At 40.8% G+C, this 21,736-nt stretch overlaps 1 protein-coding gene across 1 annotated transcript in view; it reads left to right on the forward strand.

Moving 5' to 3' along the window:
* Positions 1–21,736, forward strand: part of SMARCA1 (SNF2 related chromatin remodeling ATPase 1) — a 114,592-nt gene that overhangs the window by 11,440 nt on the left and 81,416 nt on the right. The window contains 1 exon segment of the mRNA XM_020969833.2: positions 2,938–3,117. Within this exon segment, the coding sequence (XP_020825492.1) occupies positions 2,938–3,117 (180 nt within the window).

Below are 21,736 nucleotides of genomic sequence, written 5' to 3' on the forward strand. Positions count from 1 at the left end.
CCATATATACATTCATATTAAACCTATTTTCACATTAGTCATGTTATAAAGAAGAATTAGAACCAATGGGAGAAACCCTGAGAAAGAAGAAACAGAAAAAAAAGATAAAGAGAGAGAAAGCAAATAGTATCTTTCAGTCTGCATTCAGACTCCGTATTTCTTTCTCTGGATGTGGATAGCGTTTTGCATCATGAGTCTTTTGGAGTTGTCTTAGATCTAATGAGGAATTTTTTTTTTGGCTTTTAGGCAATTGGGGTTAAGTGACTTGCCCAAGGTCACACAGCTAGTAAGTGTCAAGTGTTGGGTCTGAGGCCGGATTTGAACTCAGGTCCTCCTGACTTCAGAGCCGGTGCTCTATCCACTGCGCCACCTAGCTGCCCCTAATGAGGAATTTTTTAAGAAGAGGAATAAGAGAAAAACCATTGAGCAAAACCAGTGAATGCATTAAAGAAATCTGGCCTTAAGTCCAGTGTTCCCTACCTGTAAAGCCCCACCTTTGCCAAGGAGACAGGGGAGCCATCTTTTTCTGTCACTTTTTTGGGACCAAGCTTGTTCTTTATAATGTGTTGACTTGCAGTTTCATTTATTTTGGGTTGGTCATTCTTTTCATTTGTGATGTTGTAGTCATTGTGTTTGTATTTTTCCTGGTCCTACTTCATTTTACATTGGTTCAGGTAAGTCTTCCCATGCATGACATATTCATTGTGTTGGTTGGTTTTTATTGCACTATATTATTCCATTACATTCATGGACCATACTTTGTTTAGCCATTCTCTAGTGAGTGGGTATCTACTCTGTTTCTGGTTCTGTGCTGTTATGAAAAGTGATGCTATTAATATTTTGGCATAGAGAGAATCTTCCTTTATGTCAGTGACCTCCTTGGGATATATGTGTAGCCATGGAATCCCTGGGGTCATTTGTAGTGATTCCCTGTTCTTTCAATGGCTTTAGATAAATAAGAATTATCTCTGACTCAATATGGGGAGAGAAAATAGTTCCTCATTATGGAGAAAGCTATTTGTTGCCTTGAGGCTGGTTATGTCATATTGTCGTCATGGTATAGTACCTATGTGGAATGCCTAGTAAAGTTTATAAAAGTAGTTTCCTGACCAGTTCCCCAATTTCCTAAATTCTTGCTGAGAATTCTTGCTGGAATAAGACCTCTTGTTCCATATGTAATATGAACAGCTAGCATTTCCATAGTACTTCAAGGTTTGCAGAATGCTTGAAAAATATGATCTCATTTGATCCTCACGACAACCCAGTATGTTATTATTATCCCTATTTTACTGTGAGGCAACCGAGGTTCAGAGAGCCAAAGTGACTTGCCTTGGGTCACATAGCTGTTAGTGAACGAGGCAGGATTCAGAGTCAGATCTTCCTGACTTGAGTCTTGTGTTTTGTCTACTGGATGCAGGGCTTTTTAACCTGCACTGCTGGGTTCCCTTCCTCTGCCTTAGTTCTATTTTAGAGCTTCGGGGTTGACCCAGAATTCCTTGCACTAATTGTAAATAGCCAGCAGGTTTTGAGGTAGCATCACTTTGAGGCTGTGTACTAGACAAAAGTAATGGCAACTGGTAAAAAGGAATGGGGCTGTTTGATCTGGTTAACCTAGTGGTGGTCTCATATACTCCAGTGGCTGCCCTATCTTACTGATTTTTGAGGACAGTGACTTTTTGGTTTTCTTTGTTTCTCCAGTGCCTTGTACGCAGTAGATGCTTAATAAATGTTTGTTGAGTTGAATTGAATCTACATGGTCATTCTCTGCAGCAGTGGAGATCAATATCCATTCATGGCAAAGAAATTGGTTACTTAGTGGCCAACTTTCTGGTAATAAGCCATGTGAGAGGGGCTGGTCCCTTGGGTGACAGTCTGTCTATCTCTGGGACTGTATTGGAAGACTTTGTGGCTTACTTAACTCTGCCAGAGCCTTCAAGACTCTAGGGTCACCTCTGATATGATGGAGTGCCTCTGGGAGAACTTCAGTGGGCACACACACTCCCAGTTACTGGATTTTGGAGCCACGTGGGAATCTCCACTAACCAAAGAAGCCTTTGAATGCCCCCTATATAGTTCCAGTATAATGTAATAGCCTATCAATGTCATTAAACATCTGAAAGAGCTATAGGATGATGAGGGAATGCCACAGGCACCTCAACAGGGCAGTCTCTCGAGGACATCGAGAAACAAGGGGGCCAATAGCTACGAATAGCTCATTAAAGGGAAGCCTTCCTTGAGGAATAAGCACAAAATGCATAATTTGACTAAGAGTCCATCCAGAAGCACATTACAGATTGTTAGCTCCCTCAGGGCTTTACTCAGTTCCAGCAAAATTGGCCTACTAATTGATCCCCAGAACTTGGCTTTCCATCTCCCATCTCTTGCCTTTGTACAGGCAAAATCCCATGCCAGGAATGTATTCTTCTGTCTCTCACCTAGCTACCTTCGAGGCTTAGCTTGGGTACACTTCCTATGGTCTAAGCCTTTCCCTGCCTACCTAGCAAGTAATGCTCCCTTGCTTCTCAAACAATTTTGTGTATACATGGGTCTATTTATATTCTTTACAGTAACCCCCTCAACTTCCCATCCTAACACAAGCTCTCTGAAGGCAGAAGTGGCTTTTCATTTTGTATTTCTTCTCTCCCCCCTCACCCCATGTGTGTAATTGATGCTTGTTAGATTGGATTGAATGTGTTTGGAATTCCTCCATTCCGGTGGCCCCTGGCATGTTGCATTCCTCTTTTGTTGACTCAGTAAATACTGACTAAGAATCAAAGTTGACTTTTCCCCTCGCGTTGTATTTTTAATTGTTCTTTCTTAGAGTCATGATTCTACATGTGGAAAAATAGGCAAATATTCAGTTCCAGTGTTAGTGCTAACAAACTGTTTCATTATTTCAAGTTTTGTGACTTCTCTCCTTTTGTGTTGATAATGCAGGGTCTTGGAAAAACTCTACAAACGATTGCGTTGCTTGGCTATCTGAAACACTATCGGAACATTCCTGGGCCTCACATGGTTTTGGTTCCCAAATCAACTTTACACAACTGGATGAATGAATTTAAACGCTGGGTACCCTCTCTGCGGGCTGTTTGTCTCATTGGGGACAAGGATGCAAGAGTAAGTGAGAACCAGCTATAGCCAGTGGCGCTTGGGAAGAGCGGTGTATTCATGCTGTGGTTCCAAAGCTGCTACTACTTAACTACACAATCAGCTGAGTAGTGATACACAATTCTTGTTTTGCTTCAAAATGGTATTGTTGCTATCTTGTGTTCTTCTAGCACTTTCTTTTTTAAATATATCCTCCCCACTCCCACAACCAGAGAGCCGTTCTTTATGACGAAGAAGAAAAAAGAAAGAGGAGAAAAAATAGTTCAGCAAGACTGACCAACAGCACATTAACCAACTCTGACATTATCCATACCCATATCCCCCCACCTGTGCAAAGAAGGGAGGGTGCTGTGCACTCTCAGATCTCTGCTTTAGGGTCACTCTGGGGCATTTGAATCTGCAGCGCTCAGCTTCTTTTTTTTCGCCTTCTTTCTTGCCATTTACATTGTGGTAATCAAAATTTATCTTGTTTATTAGCTTGCTTTCCTTCATCTTCCATCCATTCATATGACTCTTCTCATACACAATTCGATTTTTACACTAGTGGGTAACTAATCTTAGCATTTTGAGATTGAACTCGTGTTCAGTTATTTGCTTTATCTTACCAGGGTGGGTGTGTCTATTCCCAAAAATGTTATCTTTGGCTAAATCATTAATGTTAGACTAGAATAAGCAGTATTTTATACTTTTGAAGCCAAAAGCTACTCTGTAAATGTGTATGGCTTGGACATTTGCTGTGATTCTTGGCTTAGATTTGATTTCATTTGCAAAGGAGGAATATTTTATTTATTTGTGGGTAGCCTTGCTCATTGCAATTGTTTCCCAGTTTTGTCTGGCTCCTGCTTACCTTTCCAGAATTATTTCATGTTGCTTTCTTTCTCGCACTCTATATTCAAGCCAAACTGGCGTGTGCTTGTGGTTTCCTGAGTATGGTATTCCATCTCCCACCCTCATGCTTTGGCACCGACTATACCTCATTGCCTGGAATGCACCGCTTCCTCACCCCTTTGTTGTAGAATGCTTAACCTCCTTCAAGGCTTAATTCAGGTGCCACCCCCTCAGGAAGGCTCTCCTGATTTGCCTACTTGTTAATTCTGTCTAACTTCTCAAACTGTCTTTTGGTTGTGTGACTCCCAGTAGAATGAGGACACAGAGTATTTTTCATTTTTCTTCAATGTATCCCTAGCACTTAACCCAGTGCCTTACAGATATTAGGTGCTTAATAAGTGCTTGTCAAATTGAATTGATTTTGTCTATGAATACAGAAGAAGTATATAGAATCATAGGACCATAGATTTAGAGCTGAATGGAACCAAAGAGGCCCTTTGATTTTACTGAGGAAACTGAAGACCAGAGAGGGGCAGGGATTTGCCTAAAGTCACATTGGTAGTAAGTGGCAGAGCCAGTATTCTAACCCAGATCCTCTGGTTCTAAGTCCAGCACTTTTATTTTCAGAGACCAATCTCACAGCTTGATAATGTGAATAGATGAAGCATGGGGGGGGGGCAGCAAAGAGGGCAGAGCCAAGGTGGTAGAGTAGCATGAAGAAGAAAGCCCAGCTTCTCCATAAAGATCAAGAAAACGTGTCTGACCAAGTTCTGAATGGGGAAATCCAAGAAAAAAATCACAGTGAATCATTTTTCTAGCCCAGATTGGCTTAGGGAGATAGAGAAAGAGATCTGTGGACACAGATGGTGGGATGTGGCCAGGAGTGTGCCACGGGAAACATTTCTGCTAGTGGACTAAAAGAGGATGAAGCCATGCACCAGGCAAGACAAGATCCCAGACTTGTGATCTTGTGCAGAGATTGGGGACAAGTGCCAGCTGACAGCTCTGTCACTTATTACCCACCTCTGGGTTGCAGATCCAGAGTAGACTGAGGAGATTGCATTCAGGCAAAGCATTCTGAGCTATGGATTAGTCACTGTATACTAAATGTAGTATACCTAGGCTACATACTAAGTGAGAAATAAGTTTAGATTCAAGCAGTAGCTGTGTGGCTCTGACCCCAGGAGCAGAGTGGAGTCTCAGTTCCAGCCTCCAGAGGGAATAACCAGGGCAGGAATCCCAGACCAAGGAACAGCCTGCAGTTCTGTGCCTCAGAACCAGAAGAGCTTCCTAGCTGGCTGATAGTGACTGAGTCCAAAAGCAGTCTATTGGAACTTCCAACCAGGGGCAGTGTATTAATATGATTTAGTGAGGTTCGGATTCGCTCCTATAAATGACACTCTCCAATGCACCAGAAAATAATAGGAAATAGATAATTTATTTAGAAGAAGCAAAGCACAGATAGTTTGAATTTGTATAGAAAGCATAAATAATAAGAACAATCAATAATATAGCACCGATCAAGAGAGTCGGTAATGGAAGAGAATACATCACCAATTCGAGGGAACCTCCAAAATCAATCAACGGCTGGGAGCTCCGTTACAGCCCGTACAAACTTGAATTGTGTAAAGATTTTCCCGGGCAAAGCGTCCTTCCCGCGGGTGAAGCTCAGCGGCTTACAGGACGCAGTGTTTTTATATTGTTCTAAACAAAGAAGGCTTGGGGCCAAGAAGCCCTTTTTGATGCATGCGCTATTCATGGTTTGTTCAATACACATCTGACCTTAGCCATGCTCCCATCCGCCTGAGGCTTGGTATTTTGTTTTTTAATAACATCACGTCTCACAAGGAGAGGAGCCAACCCTCCATGTCAACGTGACCTAGGAATGGCTAGTTCCTGGAATGCTAGGCCAAGAACACTCAGGAGTTATGGAACGGTCATGACCGAGATTTGAACTGAACCTATTTATTTGAGTGATCTTATTAATTTAAAGGGGAATTTCCAATTTCCATTTCAGGCAGGCTCATAGGAGTGTTGCTCAGACCTGGGTCAAGACCTTGCTGAGCTCAGACCAGGAGGGCAGTGATCAGATTTTGCCCCATATCACACCACTTTGGGGAGAACCGAAAACTTGCAAGTCCCCAGCTTGAGCTCTTCCTGAGATCTGGTAACACAACATTTACTACCTCAAGAAACCAGAAGGACCCAAGGAGAAAGGAGCTCAGGCCAGACATCCCCTTCCCCCAAAGTGTTCAGAACCCTGCCCTAATATAAAATCCAAAATCAAGAAGTCGGCTGGCAGAATGAGCGAACAAATTCCATCATAAAGCACTATTATGGTGATAAGAATGCCCAAGACACAAACTCACTAAAAGAGAATGACTCAATATCTACAGGCAGAGTCTCAAAGAGACATACATCTTGGATATGAGCCCAAACAGAATTCTTGGAATAAATGAAACAAGAGTTAAAAGATGATTTTAAAAACCGAATGAAAGTGCTGAAGGAAAAAATGGGAAAAGAAGTGAACTGTGGAAGAAAGATTTGGGAAGAGAATTAACAACTTGGAATAACAAGTACAAAACCTTACACAAGAAAAGGCTCCCTAAAAATTAGAATTGACCAAGTATAAGCTAATAGCTCTACGAGACAGGAAGAAATGTTAAAACAAAGTCAGAAGACTGAAAAAAAATGGAAGAAAATGGAAGGTACAGCAAAAAACATAGCAAAAACAACAGATCTGGAAAACAGATCAAGGAGAGATTATTTAAGAACCACTGAACTCCCTGAAAACATTAACCCCCCAAAAAAAGACTAGACATATTTCAAGAAATCATAAAAGAAAACTGTCCAGATCTCTTAGAACCAGAGGACAAAGTAGAAAGAATTTACCAGTCTCCTGAAAGAAAGCATCTGTCAATCTCCTCAGCTACTATTCTTTTAGGACTCTAGAGGGAATAGAAAAATAATTGATTTAATATTTTGATGGATGCAGAATTTCACTGGTATTTGTTAATCTGTATATCAGTAACTCATCCATGCAGACACACAGAATCTCAGAGTTGGAAGAGACCTCAAGACTATGTAGTGCAAAACAAAGATGAATGTGAATGTCCTCTTCAGTATACCCAAGAAGTGGTCATTGAAATTCTTCTTGAAGACTTCCAGTAAAGAAAAAGCCCTTCTCTTTTGAGATAGTTCATTCCCCATCTATATTTGTTACCTTTTCCTTACAGCAACCTTAAGTTTCCTTCTTTGGCACTTCTGCCCACTTCTTCCCTCAGGGTCTGAGTAGAACACATCTAGGCCTTCTTCCATGTATAAGCCTTCCAGATATTTGAGGATGCCTGTCACATTCTTCTGAGTCTTCTCTTCTCTGGGTTAAACCTCTCAAGTCTCTTCAACTGATACTCTTCTGGTAGGATCTTAAAGGCCCTTCATCGTTCTGGTTCCGCATCTTTGGATGCTCTCCAGCTTATCACTGGCTTTCCTAAAATGTGATGCCCAGAACTGGACATCATAGCCCAGGTGTGCTCTGACCAGGGCAAAGGACAATGGCACTTAGTACCTCTCCCCTTCTGGACTCCGCTTTTTTCGCCAGAGCCTAAGATTGTGCTAGCTTTTTTATTTAGCTGCTTTGTCAGATTCATTGAGCTCACAGTCTACTAAAACTTCCAGACAGTTTTTAGATTAAGTGCTATCTAGCCACAACTCCCCTATTTTATACTTGTGAAACTGATTTTTTGAATCCAAGTGTAAGATGACATTGCATTTCATTTTATTAGATTTGAGCCAAAATTCTAACCTGTCAGGGTTTTTTGAATCATTACTCTCTTATCCAGTATATTTTGCTAACCCTCCACTTTGGTGTTATTTGCAAATTTGATAAGCTTACCATTGATACCTTTATTCAAATCTTGATAAGAATGTTAAGTAGCCCGGGCTGAAGCATAGATCCCTGGGGTACATCATTGAAAATGTCCTTCCAGATGATGTTGACCCATTAATGACTACTCTTTGAGTGTAGACACTCAACCAATTCCATATCTACCTAATTGTAGTAGTTTCACCCACACTTCTCTTTTTCACAAATATATAACGACACTTTATCAATGCTTTGCTAAAATCTACGAACACTTTATGTCTCTAGCATTCCCTTGTTCTACCTGTCAAAAAACAAGATTAGTAAGTCCTAATCTCTTTTTTTGAGTTATGCTGTCTCCTTGTAATTACTGCTTCTGTTTCTAAATGCTCACTAACCATCCCTTTAACAGTATGGTCCAGATTTTTGCCAGGACTCAAGTCAAGTTCATTAGGCCAAAGTCTGTGGATTCTGTTCTGGAAAACTGGGACAGCATTTGCCTCTTTCCAGTCCTGCTGTACTCATCTCATTCACCACAATCTTTTTTCTTTTTAAAAGTTTTATGGATGCCTTTTTGTTTTTCATGCCACAAATATCTCCCCAAATTGTCCCTGCTCCCATAGTGAACCAGAACCAATTGACAGCAATCCAGTTTGGTGGCTTGTGCAGCATTTGAAACTGGGAATCCCCCACCTTTCTGCCAAGACAGAGAAGTATATTTTAGCATTTTGTTCTCTGGAATCAACATTGGGCCTTGCCTTTATCCTGAGTTTATAGTATTGTAATGATTGTGCTTTCTTTGCTCTGCATTGGTCTACGTGTGCTTATTTTACAAAATGCCCTGCCGCTCTTAGACCTCTTGCTCTGAATCGTCTTCACCTGTTCCTCTGAATTCCTCATATTCATTGTTTCTTGTGGCACAATAATATTCCATTACTTTCCATATCCCAGTTTGCTCAGCTGTACCCCACTTGATGGGCACCTGCTTTCTTAGCTCTCACTCGCTACTCCTCCCCCTGTTAAATCATTTGCCAGTTCTTATTAATTCTGCCTCTACAGCATTTCTTAAGTCTCTCTCCTTTCTTCCACTCTAGTTCAGGCCCTCACCACCTTGCCCCTGGATTATTGTGCTGGCCTCCTAATTGACCTTCCTGCCTTGAGTCTCTTCCCTTGCCAATCCATCCTCCATGCAGCTGCCCAAGTGATATTTCTAAAGCCCACATCTCACATGCCATTCCTCTGCTCAAGAAGCTTCAGGGGCTCCCTGTTGAATCTAGAATAAAATACAAAACCCCTCTGTTTCACCTTTACAGGCCTTCACAGTCTGGCTCCAGCCTCTTTCCAGGCCAGTCACACATTACTTCCTAGCATGCATTCTGCTTTCAGCCAAACTTGCTATTCCCTGTACGTGACGTTCAGATACTGGCCTCTGGCTTTGCATGGGCTGGGATTCTCTCCCTTCTCATCTTTGTCTCTTGGATTCCCTAGCTGCCTTCAAGGCTTAGCTAAAGCACCACCTCCTAGAAGAGCCATTTCCCCATTTGCTGGTGACTTCTCCTCCTGCCCCCCCAGTTACTATGTATTGGATTTCCCTCCTCCTCCCCCCAAATGTAAGCCTCTTGAGGTTAGAAACTTCATTTTTGTGCCTGTAACCTCAGCACCTGGTTCAAAGTAGACGAAGAAATGTTTGTTGTATTAAATCTAGCTGAATTTCTAACCAGTTTTGTTCTTCTTTCTTTTGCCACCACAAGTGCTTCTATGAATATTTTGCTTTATGTGGGATCTTTCTTTCTGCCTTTGGCCTCCTTGGGGTATGTGTCCAGGAGTTGGAATGCTCTGTCCAAGGGTATGAATAGTTTTGAAACTTCCCTCAAAATTCCAAATTTCTTTCCGGAGCTGTTGGATTAAATCCGGCTCCACCAAACTGCAACGCTCCCTCCCCCAGACATTATTTCCATCTTTCATCATCTTAACCGATTTGATGGGTATCAGGTGAAACTTCTGAGTTATTTTTATTTCTAGTCCTCACCTTATTAGTAATTTGGAAGCATTTTTTAAAAACGCTGCTCTGATGGTTTGCCAATTTTCTTTTGAAAGCTATTCATACCCTTTGACCACTTATCTACTGGGTTATGGCGCTTAGTCTTAAATTTGTGATATTTCCCTCTATTTTGGATATCAGAGATTTGAGCTAAAGATCATTGAGATAAAATCAGAGCTACCGATTTTGATACTTAAACAGTTTCTCCTCTTATTCCAGTTACAGGGATTTTGTGAAAAATAAAAAGCCAAACTTGTAACTTTTGCATTTATCAAAATGGTTTTATTTTTGTCTTGTGTGCCCTCTTCTGTCCTTTGGTTATGAATTCTCTGCCTCACCATCAATCTGCAGTGTCCTTGTGTTTTTAAAATGTTTTTTTTTCTACGATGTAACTTCTCCACAGGCTCGAAAAGGTCACTGGCAGTGGTCCAGCCATCACAGCTGCCAGGTTTTCAGTACTCCAGGATGTAGTTCATCTGGGCCGGGTGTCTTGAACTCATCAAGGGCAGCTAAGTTTTTGTATTTGGTAAACCTCTGTTAATTAAGAGAATTGTGTGCAAAGCCAACCTGTTCCCTTCACATACTGTATTTTCATCAAGGATACCTTCAATGTATGCATAGATCATGAAAGTTTTTTTAGAGATGAGAAAGTACATATTGGTGTCTTCTTGGTTGACTTTGCGGGGGGAGCATACTGGTATAGTCAGTGATATTTTCCATTTCAGGGGCAGTCTTCCTCTTTTGAGAGCTTAAAGGTGTTTCCAAGTGTTTTTAAGATTTTTGTTCTTTATTTTTCACCGAAGTAAAAGATTACATCTTTTTAATTTTACATAACTTTCAGTTTTGAATGTATCCCTCCCCCTGTCCTACCCAGAGAGCCATCCCTTGTAATGAAGATAACATATGAGGGGGAGAGGGGCAGGGAAGAGGGAAGGTCAGCAGCACTCACTGAACAAGTCTAGTAGTTTATGCAATGTTCCCCACATAGTCCTCCACCTCTACATAGAAAGGAGGGAATCCTAAGGATTTTTGAAAATCGTTTTGCTTCCCATATGAATTTCTCCTGTAACTATTCTTTCCAACTTTATTTTCTTGAATGCCGTTTTTGATTGCTCATTCAATGCTGAGGGGTTAGTCTAAATGTGGTGGTTCTGTTCTGGTGTCTCCGAATTGTAAGGGGTCTAAGGGGGTAAACCCAGGCCTGAATAAGAAACCACAGCATCCCCAGCAAGTGAGCAGCCAGCTTTTACCTGAAAATGTCGAGTTGCTGGGGCCAGGTGCCCCACCCCTCCTAAGGCAGCATTGTCCACTGGTTGATAACCTCTCTCTAATTATTAGACATTAAGTCTCGAGTACGTCTTTGCCACTTCTCCCTACTCTTCTTAGTTCCACCCTCTGGGGCCAAGCAGAACATGACCTCTGAGGTCCCTTACATCTCTAAATCTTTGGTTTTTATAGAATTGAATCTGTCTTCCAGGTGATTGACTTTCAGATACTTAAAGACAGCTCTCATGTCTCTTGCCTCCCCACCAGGTCTTCTCTTCTCCAGGCTAAATACACTCAGTTCCTCCAATCCTTCCTCATGGCATGAGGAACCCCTGTCTTGGTTGCCCTCTTTTGCATACTCTTTCACTGTCTTTGCTAAAATACTCCAGAAAGACTCTGACCAGGGCTGAGCACAGCAAGGCTTTTGTCTCCCTAGTCCTGGACTCTGCACTTCTTTTAATGTCTACATTGTTTTTTAATATCTAAAATAGTATTCATTTTTTTGGCTGCCATATCGAGTTGTGGACTTAGACCAAGCTTGCCATTCACAAGAACTCCCAGAGTAATCACTTGTTTCTCTACACCTCCCCCAGCTTGTACTTATGAACCTCATTTCTTAGACCTCATGTGTAAGACTTTACATTTCTCCCTATTATATTCATTTTTTTTTAGATTCTGTCCAATGTTATGGCCTAAGATTTCTTCCTATCCTCACTCTGTCATCTGGTATATTAGCTATCCCTCTTATCTTTTGATCACCTACATATCTGATAAACACACCTCTCTAACTTTATTTAAGTGATTGATAATAACGTTAAATAGCTCAGGGTCAGGCATGGATCCATGGGGAGCGTTAATAGCAATGTCTTTCCAAGTTGATATTGACCCATCAATGATTACTATTTGGGTCCAGGCATGAAAGCAGTTTTGAATCATTATTATCATACCATTGTCTCACCTATAAGCCTCTGTCTCTTCCTTAAGAGTATCATAAGAGAATTTATCAAATGCTTTGTTAAATTTGGCAGTGATGATAAGAATAGGTAGCAATACAACAGCACACTACAGATAGAGATAGTAATTCCTCTTCATGTTACTTTCTAGTTTCTTAAATACATAATCATGGGATGATGTAGCTTAGGTGTGTCTTGCAGAAAACTTTCGGGATTTTTTTTCCCTAATACTTTCCATTATTTTGCAAGGTGATTCTGCTTATAATCTTGTCATCTTTCTCTGTGATATTTTGCCGAGTAGCTTATCCAAATTGGTGTTGCCCTGACTTGTTTTTCTTGGCAAAGAGATCAAGGGTTTACTGACTGAAGCAGTATGGAGACTCTTTTGACCTCTTTGTTGTGGTAATTTTTTATATTGGTTAAACTTTTCTAAGAAAGAGCAGCCAATGTCTTTACTTTTATTCATTTTCCATAGTCAAAGTTTATTTACATTGATTGGGTAGGAGCTGTTATAATTGCACACAGTATCTTTTCCATATCCTTTGTTCTAACTTAGGGTTTATTTGGACATCTGTCTAGGTCATAGGTTCTGACTAGAAACACATAGTAATGTCTGAAATCACTCAAATGTTCATAACCTGTCATTTTCTTTCCGAAGGTATTAGTTGGTTTCAGGTTTTGAGATGTTTTCCATTGTTCCAACTTTCATATTAAAAAAAAAAACCCAACAAACTAATTTTTTTGGGGGGAGTTTGGGGAGACATCTAGCCTTTCTGGAAAGCAATTTGGAATGATGGGAAAAAAAAGTGACTAAGATGTCCATGCCTGTTGATCCACTGCTCAGCAATATACACTAAGAAAATCAGAGATAGAAAGAAAGGTTACATATGCATCAAAATATAAAATAGAAGCCCATCTAAACCTCCATTCCTTCTACCCCAGTATGTTCTTAGGCCATTACCTCTGCTTTGACATCACTTTCCTCCCTTTCCAACCTCAACCCATTAGTTAGCCATGTCAATTTTCCATTGTCCTCTGCTCTTGAATCCCTTGTGCCCCTGCCCTGTGGTCACTCTTCTTTTGCTAAACCTCAGCCCTGGATTCCTCCCACAGTTTGCCTCTTCTGCTCTTCTTCATGAACCACAGAAGAAGCTAGAAGAAATCTTAGAACAGTACCAATGGGTACATTACAAATTCCTATTATCTACCCTTGACTGGGCCCTCACTGGAGCAAGACAGTTTTTTTATTTCTCCCCATTTGGTTCCCTGTTTCATTTCCCTGAGAAGCTATTCTAAACCTTTTCTTTACTCCTCAAGCCCTCCACACCTCTTCTTCTTCTCTCAACTGAGGACCTTGCCTCCTACTTTACTAAGAAAATTGGGAACATTCAGTGTGAGCTCCCTCTTCTCTCATTCTATCCATCTCAACCCCCCTTGATTTCATCTCCTACTCGCTCCTTCTTTCCCCCAATCTCTGATGAAAAGATGGCCCTTCTTTTTGTTAAAACCACCCTTCATGTGCCCTCGATCTCCACCTACTTGCCTCCATCTTTTCTAGCAGACTACATCCTCCCTTTTCCCCCATCCTCAAGCCGTTGCCCTATGTTTCTTGTCCCTTTCTCAGGAAAATTCCTTGAAAAATGTTCTATATTTGCTGCCCTTTCTTTGTTCTTCCTTCATTCCTTATCCTTTCATAATCTGGCTTCTGACCTCATGACTCAATGACAACTTCTCTCACCAAAATTACTAAGAATATCTTAATTTCCAAATCTGATGGTCCAGTCCTAACCCCATCTGATGAATTTGATACCATTTTAACTACCCTCTCCTGGGTACTGTCCCCTCTCTGGATTTTTGTGATACTACTTTCTCCTAGTTTGCCTCCTGCCTATGTAAATGGTCCTTCTTAGTCTCATTTGCTGATTCATCATACACATTATGCCCCTAAACTGTGGGTGTTCTCCCAGGTTCTGTCCTAGACCCTCATCTCTTCACTCTATTTCTCTTTCCCTCTCTCTCTCTGTAATCTCATAAACTCCCATGGCTTAACTATCATTGCTATCCAGGTGACTCCTAGATCTACGATTCCAGACTCTGTCTATCCTCTGAGCATTTCAAACTGGTTATCCTGCAGAAGTCTTAAGCTCAAGATGTTGAAAACTGAACTCATTATCTTCTCCTCCCCCAAGTCTCCCCTCCTTCAAACTTCCCTATTTTTCTCAAAGACATCATCATCCTTCCATTCTCCCAGGTTCGTAATTATCCTTGGTTGAGCATTCATTCTTGGTGCCTCACCCCACATATGCAATCAATTTCCATATCTTGCTATGTAACTTAAACCTCCTTCTCTCTACTCACACAGCCAGCTATATCCTTCATTCAGATCCTTGTCACCTATCAAGTGGACTATTGCAATTGCCTTCTAACTCTTCTCTCCTGCCCCAAGTCTCTCCCCACTCCAACCCATCTTACATAATGCTGTGAAAGCCATTTTCATTAAGTGCTAATCTGACCATGTCATTCCCTTACTCACTTAATTCCTATGACTTCACTTGCCTCTAAGATAAAATCTACAGTTCTCAGTTTAGCTTTTAAAGCCCTAAACGACATGATCCTAACCTTTCTTCCCAGATTGACTGGAAATTACTCCCCCTCTTACACTCTGGGATTTAGCTACACTGATCTTCTCTTAATTCCTCATACAAGGTGCTCTATCTCCCGTCTCTGTGCCTGAATATAGTCCCTCTATCTTCCTTTAAGATAACCTTTTTTTCGGAGCAGCTAGGTAGTGCAGTGCATAAAGCACTGGCCCTGGAGTCAGGAGGACCTGAGTTCAAATGTGGCCTCAGACACATGATACTTACTGTGTGACCCTGGGCATGTCACTTAACCCCATTGCCTCATCAAAAAAAAAAAGATAACCTTTTTTTCCTCTGAGGATTTAAAAATTTTTTTTTCTCAATTACATGTAAACAAAATTTTTAGCATTCATTTAAAAAAATTTTGAGTTCCAAATTCTCTCCCTTCCTTCTTCCTCTTCCCCTACCTTGAGAAGGCAGGCAATTGGATCTAGATTATTCATGTATAGTCATGCAAAACATTTCCATATTAGCTATGTTACAAAAGAAAACACAAATCAAAAAATCCAAGAATAATAAAGAAAGTAAAAAAGTATGTTTTGATCTGCATTCAGACTCCATCAGTTTTTTCTCTGGTGATAGACAGCATTTTTCATCATGAGTCCTTTAGGATTATCTGGGATTGTCTTGCTCAGAATGGCCAAGTCATTCACAGTTGATCATCTTACAATATTGCTGTTACTGTGTACAATGTTCTTTGGTTCTGCTCACTTTATTTTGCATCCATTCATGCAAGTGTTTCCAGGTTTTCTTTGAAATCATCCTGCTTGTCTTTTAGCACAATAAGTATTTCTTCACAATCATATACCCCAACTTGTTCAGCCATTTCCCAATTGACTGACATCACCTCAATTTCCAATCCTTTGCTATCACAAAAAGAGCTGCTATAAATATGTTTGTACAACTAGGTTCTTTACCCTTTTCTTTGATCTCTTCGGGATATAGACCTAATGGTGGTATTGCTGGGTCAAAGGGTGTACACAGTTTGATAGCCCTTTGAGCAGTAGTGCCAGATTGCTCTCCAGAATGGTTGGATCAGCTCACAACTCCACCAACACCATGAACCATCTTTTGCATGAAGCCTTTGCTGATTCCCTCAACTGCTTGTGCCCTCCCTCCTAAATTACTTGTATTTAACTACTTTATAATTTATTCACTTTATATTTATAATGTATATATTTTTACATGTATTTGTGTCCCCCATTTGAATGTAAGTGCTTTTACAAGTAGGGATTATTTCATTCTTTGTACTTGTATCCCCACCACAATGCCTGGCACACAATAGGTGCTTAATAAATACTTCTTGGCTAAACATGTTGTGGTTGGTAAATGCAATGAACTATTGCTATGCTGTCAGAAATGGTGAATATGAAGAATTCAGGGAAGCATGGGAGGACCTACATGAATTGACGTAGAGTGAAGTAAGCAGAGTCATGCAAATAACGTACGTAATGACTACCATAATGCAAGTGGATAGAACAGTGACAAGGAAAACCCAGAAAAGAACACTATGAAATTGTGATGGTCAAACTTGATCCTGAAGAGATAATGAACAAATGAACCCCTCCTCCTTTTTCTTCCAGAAGTGGGAGTGGAACACTGCATATATTGTCAGACTTAGTTTATGTATTGGTTGGTTTTGCTGAACTGCCTTTTTCCCCTTGCTTTTTCATTCTTTATTACAAGGGATGACTGTGGGTAGGGGAGGGTGAAGGGATATATTTGGAAATGAAGGTGATGTAACAATGAAAGCAATGAATAAAACTTTTCAAAAGGTTTCATTGATAATATCTTTTGTTTTTATACCGGAGTCATTTCTCCTTAAACACCACTTCCTCCTAATTGAACTTTTCTGACTAAAAAGTTAGAGTTCGTCCTTCAGCATGGCCTTCTCATCCTGGAGGAGGGGCAGATGTATACCCTGGGGCTTAGGAAGTTTCCATAGAAGCCGAAAGATGTCTTGCCAAAACCAACATGTTTTGTGACACACTGTGACAGCTTCTGATAGCATGGCTATTTGTTGGTGCTCAGAGGAGGGAGGTTTCTTTGAATCATGGGTTCTCTGGAGTAGAAAGTAGTTGTTATTTTTGAATCTTTTAGTGTTGTCTTTGTTGACATTATAATCATTGTTTACATTGCTGTCATCAGTTTGTCCCATGGTTTGGCTTACTTTGCCCTATCTCAATTCGTATAGGTCTTCCCATGCTTCTCTGATGTCTTCTTGGGATTACTTCTTATTGCTCAGGAGTATTCCATTACATTCCTATACCACGACTGCTTGAGTCATTCCCCCATTGATTAATGCCTACTTTGTTTCCATTTCTTTTCTACCACAAGAAGTGCTGCTGTTCTAGTTATATTTTGGTATATATGGGACCCACCTTTTTGTGTTTGATGTCCTTGGAATGAATTTTCCATTCACAGCTCTACGAACAGTGTATTGTCAGTCACTAAACATTTATTAAGCACCTACTATGTGCCAGGCACTGTGCTAAGCACTGGGGATACAAAAAGAGGCAAAAGACAGTCCTTGCCCTCAAGGAGCTCACAATCTTGTGGGGGAGACACCACGCAAGTAGATATGTACAAACAAGCTACATACAGGATGAGAAGAAAATTAACAGAGGGAAGGCACTGAAATTATGAGGGATTGGGAAAAGCTTCCTGTAGAAGATGAAGGATGCCGGGAAGCCGTGAGTTAGAGATCAAGGGCGAGCATGCCAGGCATGGGGGACAACCAGAGAAAATGCCTGGAGCCAATGGAATGTCCCGGTCCTAGAACAGCCAGGAGGCCAGTGTAACTGGATGGAAGAGTATGTGGTAGGGAGTAAGATGTAAAAAGACTGGAAAGGTAGGAGGAGGGGGCTAGGTTATGAAGGGTTTTGAATGCTAAGGAGAGGATTTTGTATTTGATCCTAGAGGTGATAGGGAAGTACTGGAGTTAATTGAGTGGGAGTTGGGGATGGTGATATGGTCAGATCTGTGCTTTCAGGAAACCACTTTAGTAGCTGAATGGGGAATGTATTGGAGTGGAGAGAGGCTACACATAGCTTCTCCAATATTGACTATTTCCATGTTTAAAAAAGATCACTTTGACATATTGAGGGAATCAGGAGAGACTTTAGTTATTTTAATGTACATTTGTCTTTTAGTGATTTGGAGCAGTATTTCATAGGTTTGTTGATAATTTGCTCTTCTTTTCAAAACTGTGTACATGTCCTTTGCTTATTTGTTAGTTGAGGCTTTCTTGAAGGAAGTATGTATGATAAGGAAGTGTGATGCTTTTGTAGATTATTTAGGCCTTTGGTCTCTTTTATTTTGTAATCCAGATTCTGCAGATGAGTTGACCAAATATCCCATAAAATGATGTCTTGCTGCCTTTGGCTAGATGGTAAAACCATCCCTGCTAGCTTCTTTTGGTTCTTCAAAAGCTGAAGCCTTTGTTTTCTGCTTTTATTAATAGCAAGACTGTTATATACATGTTTTGTTACTAAGAGGGTTTTTTTTTTTTTGCTACCAGTTGGGTATTGACTGGTTTTTGAACAAAGATCTCACATGTAGGGGACCAGTAGTTTATAGATGGTCTAGATACTGCATGATTCTCAACAGTCTCTACTTGAATGGCAGCATGGTACAATGGGAAAACCTCTGGCTCTGGAATCTGAGGATCTGGTTTCAAATCTTCTAATATAAAGACTGTGTGTGACTTTAAACCAGTCCCTTCCCCTCCCTGGGTCTCAGTTTCCCCATATGTCAAATGAAGAATTAGACTAGATGCCTCTGAGGTTCCTTCCAGCTTTAGAGCTATGCTCCTGTTGGTGAACTTAGGTAAGTAATTTCCACTATTTGGGCTTCAGTTTCTTTTTCTGGAAAATGGGACTGCTTGGTCTAGCCATGGTCCTATGTAGTATCTCTTTTTTCCTCTTCTGTTGTCATCACAGCAGAAGCTAAAGAGGACTCAACAAGACCATTGGCCTTTTTTATATTTTTACCTGTTTCATGGCTTATCATGACCAAAGAATCCTTCACCTAATGACCCACCTTCTGGTGAGGAGATTCTCGGTTTTTAGTTAGGCTTGTCCTCAACTAGCAGACTCAGTCTGTTGCAGCCACACTGATGCTTGAAGTCTTTTCCACTTTGTACAACATGCTGTTGGCCTAGCCTTAGGAACCCAGCAATCTGCCCACACACCATTAATAAGCAGTGACTTAGTGCTTTGATGCATAATTGCTTATGCACAAATATGGAACCGAAAAATCAGCCTGAAGGACATGGGTAGCTTTTATTGTCTCAGGATTCTGCCTCTGGAGAACAGAGTTCAGATTGAGGATTCACTCTATTCTGTGTGGGTTATAAAAAGATATGCTCCAAAGTATGGAACACAATGAATTATGTAATTCTCTCTTCATTTTACCTTGAGAAAAATTACTTGATTTAGATTTAATTTTATAAATCATTTACCTACTAAAACACTCAGCTTATGAATTTGGAAACAGAAGGTTCTTTTCTTCCCCTTGTCAGGCTCAAGAAATAAACTAGGCACCCGAGGGGTGGGTGGGGGAAACCATTCGGTCTTTCAGGTCTCTAGGTTATTGAACCTATTACTCATCTGCATCTGTCTGTGTATTACTAGCATATCGGTCTTCCTCTGATACAGTCTTCTACAGATCACAAACACAGGTGAACAGTAGCTTTTGAAGGGTTCTCTGTTGATCCCCCACCGCCCACCCCCAGCCTGGGTTGGGGCAGGGGTACACGTGGGAGGGTTCCTTGACAGAAAGCATGGACTCATTGCATATAGTAACTGAGCGCCTCCTATAGCACCTCCAGGCCCTACCTCGGTAGTCCCACTGGATGTTGGAATTTGGGGATATGAGAAGTTTTCAGTTTGCAAACCATTCCTCTGGCTCTGGGAAGTCACTAGCATAATAATAAATGTGCCTCCCAAGGAGGCATGTAGAGAATGACAAAGCATAGTAGGGAGAATCGTTAATTATAGAAATGTTAGCTTGTCAAGGTTTATGATTCCCTGTTATTTGGCTCTCTGTGTTCATGGTCTTCTTTCCCCAGTGTTTTCAAAAGTCATTGTTTCAAAAATGCAAAGTTAGATGTTTTCTGGGATAGCTGGAGATTACATTGGGGAAATTGGTAGGGCCACTCCTCACCATCCATGTGTAGTACCAATCAAGTCCTTAATGTATGCATATTAATGATGGCCTCCTTGGTTTTGTGACTCATACATGTATCTCTAGGACAACATGATATGGACAAAACATGGGACTGAGGGTCAGATTTGTTTCTGAGGCCTAGCTCTGTCACTAACTACATGTAGAACCTTGGGAAAGTGATTTCCCCTCGTGTCCTTATCTGAAAAAAATGTAGAGATTGAACTTTTATGATTTAAGATGTCCTCCAGATCTAAAATTCTATGACTCTGTCTTGAGAGGGTTCAGACATCTCAAAGCAGAATTTTAATTCTTTTAAATGAAAAAAGACTCAAATGTATATGCTGTGCAATACTTGGAAGAACCAGCAGGTGGCACAAGTTACAAAGTCAGATTTTCACCGACAAAATGGAGACCCCCCCCCCCCAATCCAGGCTTTCCCATCTTTTCTGCACCTGGGAGACTTTCAATAAATAGTTAAATGGAGGTTGAATGAGCTTTCATGGTTAGTTTGGTTCCCAGTCAATTTTTATTGGCCGTGAAAAGTAAAAACTATAGAGAAGAGTCCTGTTAATTAAGTTCAGTTACTCAGCAGGATTGCAGCCTTGTTAATATTAGGCAGGCCCTTCTCAGGACAGCCCTTTACTGCCCCATGTTAATTTCTGGTGCTTTCTTTTGACCTATGTGAGGTCCAGCATTCAAGGTATATGAGCTTTGACCTCTTCAGTCAACTTCACCCTGACCACTGGCTTGCTTGGGGTTGAAAGCATTCCAGTCACATCCTCTTCATGCTCTCTAGTCTTGGGTTGAGCTATTTTTGTAGTCCTCTTCTGGGTAATGGGGAGAGGAAGTCCTTTCCCTGCTTGGCCCTAGATCTGTTCTTCTAACTTTTGGTCAAAACAGCACTGATGTTTTGGCCATCTTCTTGGCCATAAGACTGGTATACTCCTTTCTCTGATGCAAGTTTTGTTCTACCTTCTTCCCTAGCCTTTGACATTCTTCCATAATATAACCTAAATAATAAGCCTTTTGTTTATTTGAGCTATTTTGATGAGTTCCTCCACTCCTGTTATATCTGGATCCTTCATCTTGGCCCCATCCACCATGTCTCTCTTCCATGTTGCTTCTGCCTATCCTTTCTTCTTCTCTTTGGATATTTTAGGTTCCTGAAGCCTTGTTCTTTCTCTTGTCATCCCCCCTTTTCATAGTTTAAGCCCTTTGCAATTTTCCAACTTTGTTCCTCTTTTTCCTATTGATTCTCTTCCCCCTTTTTTTCTCTCCCAGCGGACATCCACAGGTTGAGTCTCCATTCACTGGTATACATTAGCACCTGCATTTTTATAGTAAGCACCATGAACTTCAATATATTTTTTAAAAATTTTGTTTAAAAATATAAAATTCAATCTTGTAGGGAAGAGGAAGGACATTTTCTCAGACTTTAAACTCCAAAATGATTGGAGTCACTGATATAGACTGAATTCCTTTTTAGTTGTTAAGACTGGCTTTTGTTAACTGAAGGTATTTGTATATTTGACCTTTGGATTAAAAAAAAAATAAAAACAATCCCCAAAACATAATAAGGAGGAAAATCTTATCCAAATCCGTTAGCCTATAAAAAGGCAGAACCGAAAGAACCTGCCCAAATTAGAAAATGGAGCAGGTCAAAGGTTCTGTGCCAATCAGCAGTGAGATTGGGTCCATGAAAGGCCACTGTGTTTCTAACCCTGGGTGAGATCAGGAGAGGTAGCCTCAGAACAAACATCCTCCCTCCCTCCCCAAAGGGAATTGGCAAACAGGATGTTTCTGTTCTGTATCCCCTTCTAGGAGAATACAACGTCTTCCACCATAGGTCCTGTTTTCTTGCCTTCCTTTT

This window comes from Phascolarctos cinereus, unplaced genomic scaffold (assembly GCF_003287225.1).
Source record: "Phascolarctos cinereus isolate Bilbo 61053 unplaced genomic scaffold, phaCin_HiC Scaffold_8;HRSCAF=390, whole genome shotgun sequence".
NCBI classification, from domain to species: domain Eukaryota; kingdom Metazoa; phylum Chordata; class Mammalia; order Diprotodontia; family Phascolarctidae; genus Phascolarctos; species Phascolarctos cinereus.